Source organism: Oncorhynchus kisutch, linkage group LG23 (assembly GCF_002021735.2).
Source record: "Oncorhynchus kisutch isolate 150728-3 linkage group LG23, Okis_V2, whole genome shotgun sequence".
Taxonomy (NCBI): Eukaryota; Metazoa; Chordata; class Actinopteri; order Salmoniformes; family Salmonidae; genus Oncorhynchus; species Oncorhynchus kisutch.
The window spans coordinates 14920358-14939840 of NC_034196.2; the positions used below are offsets into that span (position 1 = coordinate 14920358).

At 42.6% G+C, this 19483-nt stretch overlaps 1 protein-coding gene across 2 annotated transcripts in view; it reads left to right on the forward strand.

Annotated features, from left to right (window-relative positions):
- The first annotated feature begins 2818 nt into the window (after nucleotides 1-2818).
- Nucleotides 2819-19483, forward strand: part of LOC109868615 (PHD finger protein 24-like) — a 37105-nt gene continuing 20440 nt past the window's right edge. Inside the window, exons 1-3 of one of the 2 annotated variants that reach the window (XM_031802416.1) lie at nucleotides 2819-3209; nucleotides 10580-11004; nucleotides 12773-12958. In XM_031802416.1, the coding sequence (XP_031658276.1) occupies nucleotides 10582-11004; nucleotides 12773-12958 (609 nt within the window). In that variant the 5' untranslated portion in view covers nucleotides 2819-3209; nucleotides 10580-10581. The remainder of the gene's footprint in view (nucleotides 3210-10579; nucleotides 11005-12772; nucleotides 12959-19483) is intronic. The other variant, XM_020458298.2, reaches the window with a different exon arrangement.

A 19483-nucleotide genomic window follows, 5' to 3' on the forward strand; every position in this document is an offset into this window, starting at 1 on the left:
TAGGTGGTTGATTATTTTTGGAGGGGTGTAAACCCATAGGGTTTTATCTCTTTGTGTAAACCCCTGCACTTCTAGAATATTCTATTGTAGCTATTTGAAAAGAGAAGAAAGACCAACCGCCAAGGTTGGGAGTTTCCCTATAGTGAAGCATTGCACTTAAAGTCTTATGCTGTACAGCCTCCGGTTACATGATTGAATCATGTTCGACTAAATAGGTTTGACAGCACCACGTCAGTTCTAAACTCACTTTTCCTCCTATACTGTCTGCTCACTCTGTTATTGAGTTTTGATGGTCCTCTGATGGGGACTGCATTGAACTGAAGAGAAAAAAGAAAATCCCCCATATTCTCTGAAAAACAAAGTTTTTTTGGGGTTAATATTTAAATCATGACTCACAATGATCCGGAACAATCTCCTTGCGGCAGCACATTTGGCCTCTAAACATTCCGTTTAAGTCTCTGACGGACACTGTTTGCCAGTGTGAGCTGATTTGATGAAGAGTACACTGTGAAAGAACCCTGATAGGTAACGTTGTCTCAGCTGTCTTGGACAAAATACAGATACAGTATAACTGCACTTGGAAGGAGAGGCTGTGGGCATATCAGTAATTGTAATGCAACAGTCCAGCTTGACCAAAAAAGGGAATTAAAGAAGATCAATCTGGAGACACTGAAATATTTTTATAACCTTTGAAAATCTCCAATTTAAAACAACTTGGATAATAGCCAGCTCTCTTTTGTGCTCTCTAAATCTTAATTTATTTGCATGGTATACAACAGATGAAAGCCTTGAATTGCCCTTTGATGAATTCATGTTTTGGGGTTGTTTGATAAAACAGATCATTGAATTACATTTTTATTTTATGAATCATCTTTTGAACAGAGCGAGAGCGTGGATGTGCTTTTCATTATGTTGGTTTGAATCCTGAGCAGTCAATCATTCAGGAAATTCCATCTACAGTGTGACAATGACAAGGTCACAAGGATCGCAGATGGCAAGGACACTGAAGAATGAAAGGCTTTGTAAAGGATCATACTTGAGTTGATGCTCTGTATAAGAAAAGGACAAAGGAAGCAAGCATATCACTCACTCACATCAATCTTGACTCAACCATAAGGCAATGCAACAATGCAACAAGGGGATAGGAGACTGTGACACCCTGTCTCTGGTATGGTGCTGGGGCATTTGTTCATTAGGGTGCATGAAAAGTAGCCAAGGCTATTCTCCTAAATCCAGCCAAATGAATGCTAATGGCAAATGCTATTGCATTGTGGATGAACTGCTAATGATCTGTTCCATTGCACCATCCCAGCCGATCAGTGTAAAGGAAACTAGTCACATAAAGGGTATTAATGTCAAAAACTGTTAGTATTTGGTCTCATATTCCTTGCCTGCAATGACCACATCATGCTTGTGACTCTGCAAACTCATTGGATGCATTTGCAGTTTGTTTTGTGTTATGTTTTGCCCAATAGTAAGTGAATAAGTAATTTATTTTTAAGTGAGTAGATAAGATGTTTATGAACAATGTATAAATGAATCCTGATAATGCCATGATTTAAAATGAATCATGAATAATGATGATAAAGGTTAGAGGCTACACCAAAACATGCTAACTAACCTCTTTCCAATAACAGGGGAGCTTAGCATTTGTATGATCTTTGTGCCTCTGTAAATTCACTCATCATTATTCATGATTATGCATAATCATGGTAGCATCCACACAAAAGTAGGAGTGTTCAGAATCATCCTCTATTCTTACTTATGACAAAAGTGACTCCAAAATACTACAATATTTTTCAACATTCAGTTCCTTTTGGGCTAAAGATAATCTAAAACAAACCTCAAATGCATCCAACAAAATGCATCTCAAATCTAAAATGATGGAATATAGAGCCAGATTAAAACATGTTGGTTCATTGTCCAAACACTCCCCTCCATATGTAGAAAGGGCAATCTTAGTGAAGTGATGTGCTCAGAAACTGAGGGCTTTTAAAGCTGAGTGTTCAGGCACAAGGACGACAATTTATGATATTCATTTGAATTTCTTCTCTGTTCAAATGTGCAGTACTGCAATTGAATGTGTCTAAATATAATTTCCAATGAATTTGGAAGATGCCTGAACTTCAATTTGAACTATTTGGTATTTATTAGGATAACCCATTAGCAGCTTCAAAATCAGCAGCTACTCTTCCTGAGGTCCACATGAATCATGATATAATCCACAGTACAGAACATATTAGTCAAGGGCTGAAATACATACATTTTAAAACATCACACAGCCTACATGTCAGCATATACACACAATATCTAGGTCTAATACATTGTGTACATATTTTTATATATATATATATATGGCTGTGTCTCTCCAGGCTCCTTTGTGAAGTAAAGTGTTATTTTATCTGTTTTTTAAACTGGTTTTATTGCTAGCTTGAGTTACCAGGGGTGGCAGAGAGTTCCAGCCTGTTCTGGACCTGGGGACTGTGAAGAGTCCTTTGGTTGCATGTCTTGTGCTGTACCGATGAGTATCCCGAACTGTGTGTCAACAGATAGTTTTATAGGCTTCCATTAAATCTCCAGATTGTATCATGTTGTTTTGAGTTGATGATATTGATCCATGAGAGCAGTGAGTGAGGGCTGTGAAAGCCTCCACATTCCATTTACATGACGTACTCAACCTTTCTGGGAGGTTATTGGCTATAAGTGTATCCTGGCGCAAACTTATTTTTTTTTTAGAACTGGTCCCGGCCAATCAAGAAGGTAGATTTAGTAGCCTACAAGTTATCTAGCTCCTCGATGCTTTCGATTGACTAGCAAGGCGTGTTAGTGTGGGTGTGATTAGTGCATAGCACTTGCTCCATGGTTCTTTATTCTGGCTGTAACTGTGCTGTGCGTACGGCTGCATTTTCAAGGGCGCGTTCCTCTTGGCGGAGCTGCACTGTCGCTCTCCACACGTGCAAGTGTCAAGAAAAATATTTCAGCACTGGAGCTGTCCACTTCAGCGTTTTGACGGACTCTTGTCACTCTTATCACGGATAGGTAATTCGTGTCACATTTGCAGTATACATTTGTGAAATCCAGGCTATTTTGAGTAGGCTAAACGCGTACTTTTCATTCAATCGAAGCCTTGCAATGCTGGGTAGCTGTTCGTGAGACACAAGGAAAAAAAGTCCCAAATCGCGGTGGAGAGTTGTCCGATTTTATCTCAGGTAAATTCCATTTATTTTCAATATGACATACAGACCAAAAGCAAAATTGTTGCATAACACATTTCAGAGTTGTATTTAATTTAATGCATGACGAAAAGGCTTCTCGGGTGATTTGCAGGAGCTAGGCTATAGCATTTTTCTTCATCTGCCAATGATTGATGGCTGTGTTTTTAAACTAAACATTCATAGGCTGGATATAGTGACCTGGTGTCAGCAAGGCCTTCGCAACGCTATGTGTGTGCTATAGGGGTGAAACCACAGATATCCTATTCAATTACTAGAGTGGCTATGTCCCCAATTTCCAAAATGATATGAAAATGGCAGCCATTGTGGTCAGGGAGAAATCCAAACCAGTCTAATTTGAATGAATGGTAGTTGTGGCATAGGTGATGCAATTCTTGCTTTTTCCTATGCAGGAACTTGAAAGTAAGGCATCTGATGTATATCAGAGATTGTGTAATATAATTACTGTCAACCTAAAATATTGTCATATGATTATAAATACATTAAACTGGTTTTATACCAATATAAATAGCCTCTAAAATATATGTAAACAGACCATAAATGTCTCAATGTTTGTTTTCTAGGAAAGCTGAGTGTTATGATAAAATATCAGTACTTGTTGCATTAAGTCCTATCATCAACTGATTTCAGCTACTGTATGGCTGTTGATTGACTGCATTGTTTGCATGGAATGTTGGCATAATGACAGTTAATTAGAAAAATATTTGGAATCATTCCACTTATACTGGCTGGAATACAGCACGTTTCGCAGCTGATTTAGGTCGGCACTCAGCTGGGGGGTAGGTTCTAGCCACGTTTGATCATTTTGTGCATCATAACCTCTCTTTGGGCAGTGTAGGATGGCTCACTTCAATTAATGGTGGCAGGAAAAGGAGTTAGTCGTGTGGGTGGGGGGAAATAACATCCTGCTATTCCTCAAGGCCGAATCATGTCCCACTATGTAGGCTACCTGCAACAGAGCAGAACAGAGCAACAGAGTTCAATACTACCCCAGGTAGTATGTCCCATCCTGTGGTAATCCTGGGGTCAACACAGGTCCTGTACCTAGGGAGTTCTGGATCCCTGGACTGAGTCATGCTCAACAGCCTGCGACAGATCCCTGCAGCTTGTGCATGTTCCTCTGCCGTTCTCACAGTGACCATTGTCCTCTTCTCTCAGCCTCAGTGTATTGACTGGCACAGCCGTTCTGCTTGCCTGGCAGCCTGTCAATGCCAACATAGGAGCTGCTCTCTAAGGATGCATTTAGATTTAAATTCCTCTACTTCCAGGCGCCTCTGTCTGTGCACCATGGACAGCAAACAAACAGAATTTGTTTTTGGGACCAACCAAACAGTTGTCAGCCCGCTGGGTGTCTTTGTTGGGTTCTAGGACAGAGAAGAGAAGAGGTGTTCTCGGTGTACCAGAGATGAGGAGTCCCAGCAGGGCAAGGAGATTTGGTCTCAGTCATTCTCTACATGCACAGAGAACTATGGCAGTGTGCCTCACACAGATGTGATTATACAGCTTCTGCGTGATGGTCTGTGTTTCCAAAAAAAAACATTGTCTCTGCCATTTTTGTGTATGCTTACCAGTGTGTGTGGTTGTGTTTGTGTACGTTTTGTAAACCATTCTGCTCATTGGCGAACTTGTTAGTGTAATTAGTTCCAGGTCTTTGCTCTGTGGGTCCGTGGATGAGATCTTTGGCTAAATAGGATTCATTCCCATGAACGCTTTGTGCAAACCCCCCCCCCCCCAATGATCCCAGCATGAAAAGGAGGACTGGTTGGGATTCTAATCAGCACATACCCAGAATGGACCTGTGAAGAGAAACATGTCACAACTCTAGTCAGACCTAGAACCTCAAGCCTTACTGTGAAAATGGATTCATTGAACTAATCTTTTAAATCCACCAGTTTGTATAATGCAGGAAGGGAAAGAAAATCATGTAGGCGCTAAACTTGGATGACATTCCACAGTAGCTAGGTTTCCATCCAATTTGCGACAGATTTTCATGCGAATATTATATAAAATCTGCATGGGGGGGGGGGGGGAATCACATTTTTCCCAAGCAGAGATTTGTTTCCATCGACCTGACTTGTTGCAAATAAAAGGCTGTGTGTGACGACAGTGCACATAAAAACCACTCTTGATAAGTTCGCATGTACCAAATAAAAACAAATTCAATGTTTCCATTGGAAAATGCAATCTATTGATGGTTTTGTCACAAACTATTGCAATAAAGGGCAAACTTACCCAATCAGGTTTTTGCGCATGCTCTCAAGGCATAAGTTCACTCCCATCTCCAATTACTCAAGCTAATAGCAAAATTATCTTTATTAAATAACGGATTAAACAACATCTCATGGAATGGCAGGGACTGTGAGGACACACACACACAGAGAGACACATGATGTCATTGCATACAAATTATGACCCTAGATATTTATTTGTTAAGGAGCATCAAGCTCATCACCATACACTTTCACCACCCTGTGAAGTTCATTCTAACTTTCATCTGTAGCCTAATAAACTGCATGCTTTTTCAAATTGTAGTGGGCACACACTGGTTGAATCAACTTTGTTTCCACACCATTTTAATGAAATGATGTTGAATTGATGTCTGTGCCTAGTGGGATGACCGCAACTTTGCCTTTACATGATGGTTATTCTATCAAAAATTGAGCAAGAAATCGTTTGCACTTCAATTTGTCGCATAAATAATTTTACAGGTACAAAAAGATCCCACTGTGTCAAACGAATAAATTGTCTTTCGACATTTATAAAACTGTACCGACCCTTCCTGTTTCCATCACAGATGTCATGATTTATTTTTGTTATACGGTATGACTTTAGGCACATAAAACGTGTTTAGAGACCTGTGCAGAGGAGGTGTCAGACTGAATACTAATGGAGAACCAAGGTGTCCTGATCTGCCCCTGATACACGGCTCACAGGATTCAACCCATTCTAATTCCAGTCCACGATTCATTTCCTGTTTGGCATATGCTCTGTCTTTGCCAAAAATGTCTCTGCGGGACAAAACTAGATTCTATATAACACCCAAGAACTCCCATCAGAGCTGCCTGGCAGTGCCAGACATGGTCTCGTTCTGATAGATCCTGTCTGACCAGTGGAGTGTAGACAGCCTACATACAGGATAACTGGGAGTGAGCGCTAGATCAGAGGGATTTAAAGAGCACCATGGTGCTCTTATCTTCCTCCAAAATGATCAATATTTAACTACACCAAGACGGTGCAGTGAGCGTCATCCATCTTGTTCACCACCATTGGGTGCCTTGCTTCTACAGAGCGCAAACACAGTTTGAGGTCTTAGTTAAAATTAACAAGCTAATCAAACTGATTCAGAAGTTTCTGTAGAAAATAATCCACACTTGGATCCACACATTGAGTAAGTAGTAGTGTAAGACATCTAACAGTGTGTGTTGACCACTCATTCACAAAATTACATTCAGAGATGGTCACTGCATGTGAAAGTGCTCCTCTTTTAGCTTGAGCAAATTCACTATGCTGTTGCTCTGCCAAAAACACTGCACAATCGTTTTTCTTGCTTTATTACAGTAATACCCAGTTCTTCATAGGTATTACGGGTCTTGTTAAATGGAAAAATATGAAAGATACAAGTGCCAATAAAAGGGCCTAGAATGAAACCCATATCTCAAGACCTAGTAGAAGAATATTCAGGCTGTCGCAGTGCAGCTCATTCAGACTGGGATTCTCTCTCTGCCGTGCATGTATGTCAGGTCCGGCCCCAAGGAGTGGCCATGTTTTCCGCTCCATCCACCCCCACCCCCCCAAAAGTATCCAGGGGCATTTAAATCATTCAGAGTGGTCTGACCCAGCTGCTCCTGTAGGAAACGAGTGAGAAGCCAGCCTGACAGAACCACAGCACTCATCCCCTACATATTTCTCTGGATTTAGCCTGAGTTGTAGTATGTGGGCCAAAAGATAAAGGTTGTTGCCATCTTAGACATATTGAGTCTTTATCCCCTTTTGTAAATAAATGTCGTTTTCACTGGAGTAAATTCTGGATCATAGGCTACACATTCTGAGTGTCTCATGAGCTAAGATTCGTGTAAAACATTCTTACTAAAACACCAGCCAAGTGTGAGGGGAAGTATATTATTTTGTGACAGTTACTTGGCAAAAGCTTTGGTTTAGCAGATCTGCTAGACAACCAGTGGAATATTTCTGAATTCCCTTTATGGTACAAAGCACTGACCAACTTGTCAGCTTCAACTTGCCTCCACAAGAAAAATAAATAAGTTAAAACCCCCATTCAGTCTTTGTTATTCATTTAAGTAATCACTATGTCTAAACCACTGTTTAATAATTTATTTCCCTGAGCCTGTTTTGGCCCTTGAAATGCTCAGTGGTCGTGCAGGCATTAGGAAACAAATGGGATGATATTTACAGACATTGTCACGTCTACTCCAGCTCACCCACTCTGGTGCTCATTGTTGCCAGTTTACTTATTATTACGCACACCTGCCACCATCGTTATGCACACCTGCGCCTCATCAGACTCACCTGGACTCAATCACCTGTTTGATTACCTTCCCTATGTCACTCCCTTTGGTTCTTTCCTTAGGCATTATTGTTTCATGTCTGTATGCTACCCGTGTTTCTTGGTTTGGTCCATGTTCATTTATTTATTAAATGATTCACTCCCTATACTTGCTTCCCGACTCCCAGTGAACATGTTACAGTATAACGCCTCACCAAAGGGGAGCATCGGGTAGTGTTTTGTGTTATTATTATTTTTGTTAGTGTAGGTGATGTCGGGTCCAGGTACCGGAGAAATCGGGGATGCCTCAGCTGGCTCATCAGGCTTCCATGCCTCAGCTGGCTCATCAGGCTTCCATGCCTCAGCTGGCTCATCAGGTTTACAAGACCCGGTTTCGCCATCAAGCGTCCCTTGCCATGTCTACCGAGGACACCTCAGCTAGCTCAGACTCCCATACCTCAGCTTGCACGACAGATTCTCCATGCCTCAGCCGGTTTGTCAGGCCCCCGCACCTCAGCAGAATCTATCGACTCGCTCCTGGTCTCCGGGATCGTACCTCTCGTCGACGGCTGGAGCTGCGCGTCAGGGAGAGGGTACTGTCACGTATACTCCCTCTCTGGCGCTCAAGGTCGTCAGGCTGCTCATTATTATGCACACCTGTCACCATCGTTACGCGCCTCATCACTCACCTGGACTCAATCACCTGCCTGATTACCTTCCCTATAACTGTCACTCCCTTTGGTTCTTTTCCTAGGCGTTATTGACTCTGTGTTTATGTCTGTACGCTGCTCATGTTTCTTATTTTGTCCATATTCGTCTATTTATTATTAAATTCACTCCCTGTACTTGCTTCCCGACTCCCAGTGTACACGTTACACACAGCCTTGATTGGCTGATAGGATGTTCTAGAGCCCACTCCCTTACCCAGATGAACAGTCATTGGTCTATTATAATCAGATCACATTGTGACATCATGTGGGCCAAAAATTCCATCCTTCCTGAAAAGGCTGAAATTCTGTTTTCTTTTTCTTCTCCAAACGGCTCACACAAAGGGCATTTTATGTAATCTTCACAATTTCAGAGTGTTATTTGGAAATATATATATTTTTTAAAACGGAAAATCATGTTTATAATTGCACTGCCCCTTTAACCTCAAAACGGTGAGGACTGCTACACTGCTCAGTCTCTCTATGAGCAGTTCCAGCTCCAGGGGAAGATGTTTAGTCATGAGAGACAGATTATTTATTAGATCTATCAGGGGGTGCCAGAACCTGTAGTCAGGATGGTAGTGTGTGTGTGCCAGGTCTGGTCAGCCAGCGATAGCCTCCCTGTGGTTTTCCTCAGATGCCCTGTGAGCTCTATAGACTCTTCCCACAACCGGGTGCCATGAGTCTTGCAGCAATATGTGAGCTCCAATTCCCAGATACAGTCAGACTTCCCATCATTGAAGATATCTGACATGAGCAAAGGAGATTATTATTATTTTTAACCTGCTCATGTTTTTATATGATCCTCTGCATGGTCTTTCTTCTCCTTATTCACAGTGCAAGCTCTTCACTTTCATTTAACTTAGTTCTAGTGTCTGGAAACACCTTTTACACTAGCTAACATTTTAAATGATCTCCTCTTTCCATTGATATTTAATACTGCATTGTTGGGAAAGAGCTTGCAAGTAAGCATTTTCTCTGTACTGTTTTACACCTGTTATATCCTGTGCACGTGACAAATCGTATGTTTCCTCAGTACATTTTGAGTAGATTCAACAAAGATGACCACCCTGGACCTTGCCATTACTCCTGATTTCAATACCATCTAATATGAGACAGCACACAGACAGACCACTCCGCAGACACATCCTGGCTCCTAAGCCTCATCACTGCGTCTCTGTATCACCCGTCCCCCATCACCTCAACACTCTGAGCTAAGGGAGGAAGGACACATCACTGGGTGAGGTTAATTACACCAGCATAATTATCGCCTCCTGTCACTTAGAGGACTTTGATGAGCTTGTGTTCACAATCTGTCTCTGTCTGTCTGAGCTGCTAGTTAGTGGAGGTCCACGGAAGGAGGCTGTATCAGTAAAGGGCTATGGGTGTGAGGAGAGAGTGTCCTCCAAATCCTGTCATTGAGCAGGAGGGAATAGTACACCAAAAGCCCTAAGAACTGAAGCCTAAAGCCCTTCAACTGGAGAATGACAGGAGAGGACAGAGTCACGGAAGGACTCCTGTTGTACTCTGGATGAATGGGATTGGATTTCAGATCACAACATGTGTCCTCTAAGTACCCATGTAATCAACTTGAATCCAACTGCCCCATTTTCAATAATGGAATTCATGGTCACTTATAAACCGAGTGGAATGAGCACAAGTAGTTAGTTACATGTGTTGTGTTTTTTGTCTGGAAATTACTGGGTTTTGTTCTATAATTCCCATCCATTTCATTTGTTGGTTTATGTTTACTGCTCCATTTCATCCCCCTGTGCACATACTGGTTGAATCAACGTTGTTTCTACGTGTTTCTATTTCAATGAAATTATGTTTGAACCAAGTGGAATAGATGTTGAATTGACATCTGTGCCCAGTGGGATGTGATTGAGCTCAGCCGCTTCTGCTCATCAATGTGGTGATGGATCATATGTCACTAGGCCTGAGAATGGAACCAGTAAGAGCAAGGCATGTAATGCAAGCACACAAACACCACACAAGTTGTTCAGTATATCAGTTTGATAGTAACTCTTGATAAAATGGCAAGGCTAATTAACCATATCACTCAACTGATATTTATGCCATGCACGCAGTAATGAACACCTCTCTCACCCCCCCCCCCCCCTCTCTATCTATAGTAATGGGAGTGCTCATGTCTAAGAAGCAGCAGGTGCAGAAATGCACCTCGGTCGTCTCTGCCTTTCAGCAGGGCATGAAGGAACGCCCTCCAACCACAACAAACCAGGGGGAAAGATCTGGAGAGGGGCCGGCTGAATCCTTGCCACTACCAAATCCAAAGGAGGAGGGGGAGCACGGGGAGGCAGACGGCAAAGTGGGACCCTCGGGGACCTCCCAGCAAGCTGCTGCTCCAGGTCCGGCTCCCACCAGGGACGAGTGTAAGGTCAACCAGGAGGCCTGGAATAGGTTACGGGATGGGAAGGGGGTGGAACCTGAGGATCTGGACAAGACCGGCCATCAGCTCATCCCACCTGCATTTGTACGTCCCAAGAGAGATGCCAATGATGACCAGCCTGTTGAAATAGCACTGGGACAGAGAGAGCAGGTAGGGTATTCTACTATAAAGGGTTTACTTTGACTAAATCCACACTTTGTTCTTTAAATCCCCGGATCTTGGAATTTTAAAGATGAAAGGAATTACCATGGCAACCGTATTATCTCCCATGCATTCCAGTTGAGTTGATGTTCTGACTGAAAAGAGACCTAAACAACTGTTAAGTATGGTGAGTCTTATCATTTTCTAGCATAGGTGAAATAAGCATTTATAGATGAGCAAGGAAGCATTTCGTTGGACGGTGTATACCATGTCTATCCCGTGCATATGACTAATTAAAAACACCAGCTATTTCCATGCCACGATATCATTTTTGTCTAAGTGCTCTTCATAGAGCGCGTGCTGTGGTGGGGGTGGGTACTCGGGCTGTCTCAGAGAGGAGGCCTTGGCCCTGCCTCACTACCCAGGGCCACCATAACTAATTGGGATCCTGATGTGGTCAGGGATGGGGGCGGGGTTCAGGAGTGTACCAGATGACCAATCAGCCGGTTGGGGCTATTGGGAAGAGTACATTGTTATAATAGGACTCTTAGAGAGGATTGTTATGCTTTCTATCACTAATGGTGCTCATCAGATATACCAAATTGAATAGAGAGCGGACTACTTGCAGCAATTAACAATGATATGTTACAATAATACGAGCTCCAGGGTCAGACTGGAGAGGAAAAGATAAAACATTAACATCTGCCTGAAACGGATGGCCATAGCAGCAACAAAATGAATGGCATATATTACTATAGCACTTACAGATCAGACCTAAATTACACTGTTTATATTTGGAGCTGTAGGATACTTGGCATAAGAGTAAAAAAAAAATCATAATTAGTCATCAAGGAGTTACAAAAAAATCTGCTATAATTGTGATATTGGAAAGCAGTTTCAGCCTCCTTCCTGGTTGGGTAGAACCAATAGTCATTTCTCCTTTCCGATCAGCCTCTTCAGAATAATAAGAATCCTCCCACATAATGAGAAGATAAGCTAGTTGGAAACTACTGTTGAGTTGCATCCGTTTCATAATGTGATGGGTGTAGACCACACTGTCTGTGGGATATAATTCATAGGTTTGAGTATTGAGCATGGAGGAGGTATGGTTCCTTCTGGCTATGGTCACCTGTCAAGGACCAGGTTTGACAAGGTCAGTCCAGATGACCATGATAGGATAAAAACAACGGTTAAAAAGGTAAGTACACAGACAGTGAATTGAATCTAACTTATTATTCTAATAATAATAACTTCCTGTGCTTTAGTCAAACTTCCCACTATAATAATTTTCACTGTGTTGACAGTCAAGTGTGTACCTCCTGTAAATACAGTCCTGAGGGACAGACCTGAAATCAGAGGAGACTAAACCCGATACTGCTAGAATGTCACTCCAAACGTATTCAATTACTACGAAAGAAATCATTGCTGTCTAAGCTTTGAATCCAAACATAAATACAAATATTTGAGTATGTGACATAATCAGCAGACAATGGTATAATTATTTGTATTCACTGTTTAATCAAGCCAATACCCAGTCAAGACTGTAACTTCAAGGAGAGGACCGCTAGCCTTCATCATGGTGCCATCTGATTCAAAGCTGCTCTGTCTGAGAGTCTGTGTGTGAGTGACTTAAATTTCACAGACCTACGGATGCATCTTTCACCTAGTTGATTTGAAATAGAACTCGCAGTCCTCCTACGTAGGCATCAAACCCCAATGAGTTTTATGATTTTAGTATGCCCTTTAACCTAGTGACCTTAATTGCCTTTTCCTCCAGCCGGTCAATGATGAGATGTGCGAGGTGTGTGAGGTGTGGACGGCCAACGACCTGTTCCCCTGCAGGACCTGCACACGAGTCTTCCATGACGGCTGTCTGAGGGAGTTGGGCTACCTGCGCACCGAACTCCTGCAGGAGATGAGGGAGACAGCACACACTTCGACAGGCTGGAGCTGCTACTACTGCGTGAGTCACTCAATCTGAACCTCCTATTGGCTATTCACATGGACCAACCACGCTCCACAAAGTTGTTTTACATTTTTTGTATCTCTATTTTTTTACCTTGAGTCATACCCGCTACTGTTAAAAAAGAAGAAAAAAATTGTTTTATTGTCACATACATCGGATTGGTGCTGTGACATGTTATTTTACAGGGCAGCCATAGCAGTACAAATTAAGGTTAAGTGCCTTGCTCAAGGGCACAAACATATTTTTCACCTTTTCAGCTTGGGTATTTGAACCAGCAACCTTTCGGTTACTGGCCCAACGCTCTGACCACTAACAGCACACACTTTATGAACCTGAACACACCATGTACCCAAATACTATGCAGCACAATTCTGCCAATTGACTTTTTCTGGCCCAAGATCAGTGTTTTTTAGTTTTTATTTTATTTCACCTTTATTTAACCAGGTAGGCTAGTTGAGAACAAGTTCTCATTTGCAACTGAGACTTGGCCAAGATAAAGCATAGCAGTTATAGCAGTGACATATACAACAACACAGTTACACATGGAATAAACAAAACATACAGTCAATAATACAGTAGAAAAAAAAGAAAACAAAGTCTATATACAGTGAGTGCAAATAAGGTAAGATAAGGGAGTTAAGGCGAAGTAATTACAATATAGCAATTAAACACTGGAATGGTAGATGTGCAGAAGATGACTGTGCAAGTAGAGATACTGGGGTGCAAAGGAGCAAGATAAATAAATACAGTATGGTGATGAGGTAGTTGGGTGGGCTGTTTACAGATTGGCTATGTGCAGTGATCTGTGAGCTGATCTGACAGCTGGTGCTTAAAGCTAGTGAGGGAGATATGAGTCTCCAGCTCCAGTGATTTTTGCAGTTCGTTCCAGTCATTGGCAGTAGAGAACTGGAAGGAAAGGCGGCCAAAGGATGAATTGGCTTTGGGGGTGACCAGTGAGATATACCTGCTGGAGCGCGTGCTATGAGTGGGTGCTGCTATGGTGACCAGTGAGCTGAGATAAGGCGGGGCTTTACCTAGCAGAGACTTGTAGATGACCTGGAGCCAGTGGGTTTGTCGACGAGAGTGACGCGAGGGCCAGCCAACGAGAGCGTACAGGTCGCAGTGGTGGGTAGTATATGGGGCTTTGGTGACAAAACGGATGGCACTGTGATAGACTGCATCCAATTTGTTGAGTAGAGTGTTGGAGGCTATTTTGTAAATGACATTACTAAAGTCGAGGATCGGTAGGATGGTCAGTTTTACAAGGGTATGCTTGGCAGCATGAGTGAAGGATGCTTTGTTGCGAAGTAGGAAGCTAATTCTAGGTTTAATTTTGGATTGGAGATTCTTAATGTGAGTCTGGAAGGAGAGTTTACAGTCTAACCAGACACCTAGGTATTTATATTTATCCACATATTCCAAGTCAGAGCCGTCCAGAGTCGTGATGCTGGATGGGCAGGCAGGTGCGGGCAGTGATCGGTTGAAGAGCAGGCATTTAGTTTGGGGGAGAGGGAGAAAAAGACACCTTTTCATCTCAGAAGAGTTCAGCTCTACACTCAAGGTGCTATCTAGAAGCTAAACGTGGTTTTTGGCTGTCCTCATAGGAGAACCCTTTGAAGAACCCTTTTTGGTTCCAGGTAGAACCTTTTCCACAGAGGGTTCTACATGGAACCCCAAAGAGTTCTACCTGGAACCAAAAAAGGTTACCCAATGGGGACAGCCAAAGAACCGTCGTCAACGCTGCAGAAACAAATACTATTTATTTTATCGCCTAGTACAGTCATCCAAAATGTCTAGCTGTGTCCCCATTTGACATTTTAATTTCACAGCTTTGGTGTTGTGCCATTATCACCTCTCTTCTCATCCACAGACTTGGGGCTTTGACTGAAGTGGTTAGAGCTCGTGCTGCTGTCACTTCTGACTAGACTTTTCCACTGTCAAGGGGACCAGAAGGTCACAGCAACATTGTCCCTACATTTTATTGTTATTGCTTAAGGGTCTTTGTAACATAAAAGGAATTACTTTTAATATGTTATAATTTGATTCGGTGCACAAATCCCCAAAGTACTCATGATAGAATAACCTATTTAAACTTGTTTGGATTGTAGATTAACACATACATAAAAACAACTCCAGGTGTTACTCGGGAGATGACAATATCATCAGAAATATCTAGGGTAGGTCATCCAATTTATTACTGTTGTTGTACTATATATACAAAAGTATGTGGACACCCCTTCAAATTAGTGGATTCGGCTATATCAGCCACACTCATTCATGACGTGTATACAATTGAGCACACAGCCATGCAATCTCCATAGACACACATTGGTAGTAGAATGGCCGTACTTGTAATGTCCGGGATGCAGTGGAGGAAGGAGACAGAGAGTTCAGAGTAGGCACGTCTTTAATACACCGACCAGGTGAAAAAGCAGACGCCACTCAACACAAATACCCCAAACCACAGGGGAACTAAACTGTATGCAAAAAAACAGCTCACCTACACGAAACAGCCGTGACATACATGCGTGCACGACAAGTACACATAGAACAATCCCGCACAAAGAGCAGGCGGGCCGGCTGGCTAATAAAGCCCAAATAATATCCAAATTAACAACCGGTGTAACCAATAAACAGACAAGGAGGGGGAGGGAAAAAATCAGTGGCAGCTAGTAGGCCGGTGACGACGAGCGCCACCCGAACGGGAAGGGGAGCCACCTTCGGTAGGAGTCTTCAGTACTGAAGAGCTCTGTGAATTTCAATGTGGCACAGTCATAGGATGTCACCTTTTGAAAAAAGTAAGTTTGTCAAATTTCTTCCTGCTGGTCAACAGTAAGTGCTGTTCTTGTGAAGTGGAAACATCTAGGAGTAACAACAGCTCAGCCGAAGTGGTAGGCCACACAATCTCACAGAATGGGACTGCTGAGTGCTGAAGCGTTTAAAAATCATCTGTCCTCGGTTGCAACACTCACTACCGAGTTCCAAACTGCCTCTGGATCAACATCCGCACAATAACTGTTTGTTGGGAGCTTCATAACATGGGTTTCCATGGCCGAGCAGCCGCACACAAGCCTAAGATCACCATGCCAAGCGTCGGCTGGAGTGGTCATTGGACTCTGGAGCAGGGGAAACCACGTTCTGGAGTGATGAATCACGCTTCACCATCTGGCAGTCCGACGGACGAATCTGGGTATGGTGGATGCCAGGAGAGCGCTACCTGCCCGAATGCATAGTGCCAACTGTAAAATTTGGTGGAGGAGGAATAATGGTCTGGGGCTGTTTGTCATGATTCGGGGTTGGCCTCTTTGTTCCAGTGAAGGGAAATCTTAATGCTACAGCATACAATGACATTCTAGACTATTCTGCTCTTCCAACTTTGTGGCAACAGTTTGGGGAAGGCCATTCCTGTTTCAGCATGATAATGCCCACATGCGCAAAGCTAGGTCCATACAGAAATGGTTTGTCGAGATCGGTGTGGAAGAACATTTCTGGCCTGCACAAAGCCCTGACCTCAACCCCATCTAACACCTTTGGGATGAATTGCCTAATCGTCCAACATCAGTGCCGACCTCCCTAATGCTCTTGTGGCTGAATGGAAGCAAGTCCCTGCAGCAATGTTCAAACATCTAGTGGGAAGCCTTCCCAGAAGAGTGGAGGCTGTTATAGCAGCAAAGGGGGCACCAACTCCATATTAATGCCCATGATTTTGCAATAAGATGTTCGATGAGCAGGTGTCCACATACTCTTTCTCACGTAGTGTATGTTTACTATAGCTCCCTGAGGATTTCAAATGGGATTATTTTCACCATGAACTGATCTTGAGCAATAGTTTAACAAACCTGCCAGAGAATACACATACATACAGTAGCCAAGAAAGTGGGTTGTGGTGTTTTAATTATACACCAAGTTCAACACATCCCACTATGTACAGATACAGAACAGATTTTGCTCTTTCAAACATGAAGTCAGCAGTCTCCCAGTGCTGAGGTGATTTGATCATGGTGGATATTGAGTGAGAGTGAGTATGGAAGACTGCCAGGCCCAGGAAACTCCGTCCCCATGCAGGCTAATCAATGCACTCACAAGTATGGGATTATTTGTTGACTCGTATTGAATGCAGTGTGTTTACGCAATCCTCAGAAATACTAAAGTACTAATGTTACCCAGCAGGCTGTCTCTAGCAGCCCCCAGATTTGATTCACCACCTCTTCATCCCCTCCTCTTCTGATGTTTTCCTGTTCGGAGACCCCCTGTTGTGATATCTGGCAGGCAGAGTTTGGACTACTTAGCATACGTGTGATAAATAAACTCTCTAAAGCAGGTCTTCCCAAACTGGGGTACGTGCAATGCCGTCAGGGGTATGACAAATAAAAATATTGGCCTTTCACATTTTCAAACAGTACATTTTTTATATTTTCCAATGTGGCTGTACATTTGGGTGATGTTTTTTTTCTCGCCTGAGTAGCCACGTTTCACTAACATAAATAAAATTGAACCATCTAGTCTTCAGCGGAATAACAACCAAATGTCAATATACAGGTAGCCTAGTCATATAATTAACATCCAAACACATTAACCGTTACTCTCTCGTGGGAATTCCACTAACAGTTTGTATGTAGCCAAATGTAGCTGCTGCTCATTCCGTTTGCTCAAATTGATAAATGGTTCAAATAAAATAAGGCCCATGTATGTGTCTCTATGGACCAGCTCTACCAGCAGTACTACATCTGCACCTGTCGACGACCCAAGTTGTTCTGCTTCCACGAGCACATCCAATGCCAGCATCAGTAATTCTACATTTGTTGTTAGCCCAGCTAGCATGGACACTGACAGTTGTGAATCTGATGCAGCCTAAGAGCTACTGCACCCTTACCCAGGAAAGCACCGAACAACAGACCATCAAATGCACAAATATGATGAGAACTACATTGATTTGGGGTTCACTTATATTGGGAGTAGTACCTTTCCTCAGCCATAGTGTGTTATATGTTCAAAAGTACTACAGTGCCTTGCAAAAGTATTCGGCCCCCTTGAACTTTGCGACCTTTTGCCACATTTCAGGCTTCAAACATAAAGATATAAAACTGTATTTTTTTGTGAAGAATCAACAACAAGTGGGACACAATCATGAAGTGGAACGACATTTATTGGATATTTCAAACTTTTTTAACAAATCAAAACTGAAAAATTGGGCGTGCAAGATTATTCAGCCCCTTTACTTTCAGTGCAGCAAACTCTCTCCAGAAGTTCAGTGAGGATCTCTGAATGATCCAATGTTGACCTAAATGACTAATGATGATAAATACAATCCACCTGTGTGTAATCAAGTCTCCGTATAAATGCACCTGCACTGTGATGGTCTCAGAGGTCCGTTAAAAGCGCAGAGAGCATCATGAAGAACAAGGAACACACCAGGCAGGTCCGAGATACTGTTGTGAAGAAGTTTAAAGCCGGATTTGGATACAAAAAGATTTCCCAAGCTTTAAACATCCCAAGGAGCACTGTGCAAGCGATAATATTGAAATGGAAGGAGTATCAGACCACTGCAAATCTACCAAGACCTGGCCGTCCCTCTAAACTTTCAGCTCATACAAGGAGAAGACTGATCAGAGATGCAGCCAAGAGGCCCATGATCACTCTGGATGAACTGCAGAGATCTACAGCTGAGGTGGGAGACTCTGTCCATAGGACAACAATCAGTCGTATATTGCCCAAATCTGGCCTTTATGGAAGAGTGGCAAGAAGAAAGCCATTTCTTAAAGATATCCATAAAAAGTGTTGTTTAAAGGTTGCCACAAGCCACCTGGGAGACACACCAAACATGTGGAAGAAGGTGCTCTGGTCAGATGAAACCAAAATTGAACTTTTTGGCAACAATGCCAAACGTTATGTTTGGCGTAAAAGCAACACAGCTCATTTTTTTATTTTTTTTATTTCACCTTTATTTAACCAGGTAGGCTAGTTGAGAACAAGTTCTCATTTGCAACTGCGACCTGGCCAAGATAAAGCATAGCAGTGTGAGCATACAACAAAGAGTTACACATGGAGTAAACAATTAACAAGTCAATAACACAGTAGAAAACAAAGGGGGGGTCTATATACAATGTGTGCAAAAGGCATGAGGAGGTAGGCAAATAATTACAATTTTGCAGATTAACACTGGAGTGATAAAAGATCAGATGGTCATGTACAGGTAGAGATATTGGTGTGCAGAAGAGCAGAAAAGTAAATAAATAAAAACAGTATGGGGATGAGGTAGGTGAAAAGGGTGGGCTATTTACCAATAGACTATGTACAGCTGCAGCGATCGGTTAGCTGCTCAGATAGCTGATGTTTGAAGTTGGTGAGGGAGATAAAAGTCTCCAACTTCAGCGATTTTTGCAATTCGTTCCAGTCACAGGCAGCAGAGTACTGGAACGAAAGGCGGCCAAATGAGGTGTTGGCTTTAGGGATGATCAGTGAGATACACCTGCTGGAGCGCGCGCTACGGATGGGTGTTGCCATCGTGACCAGTGAGCTGAG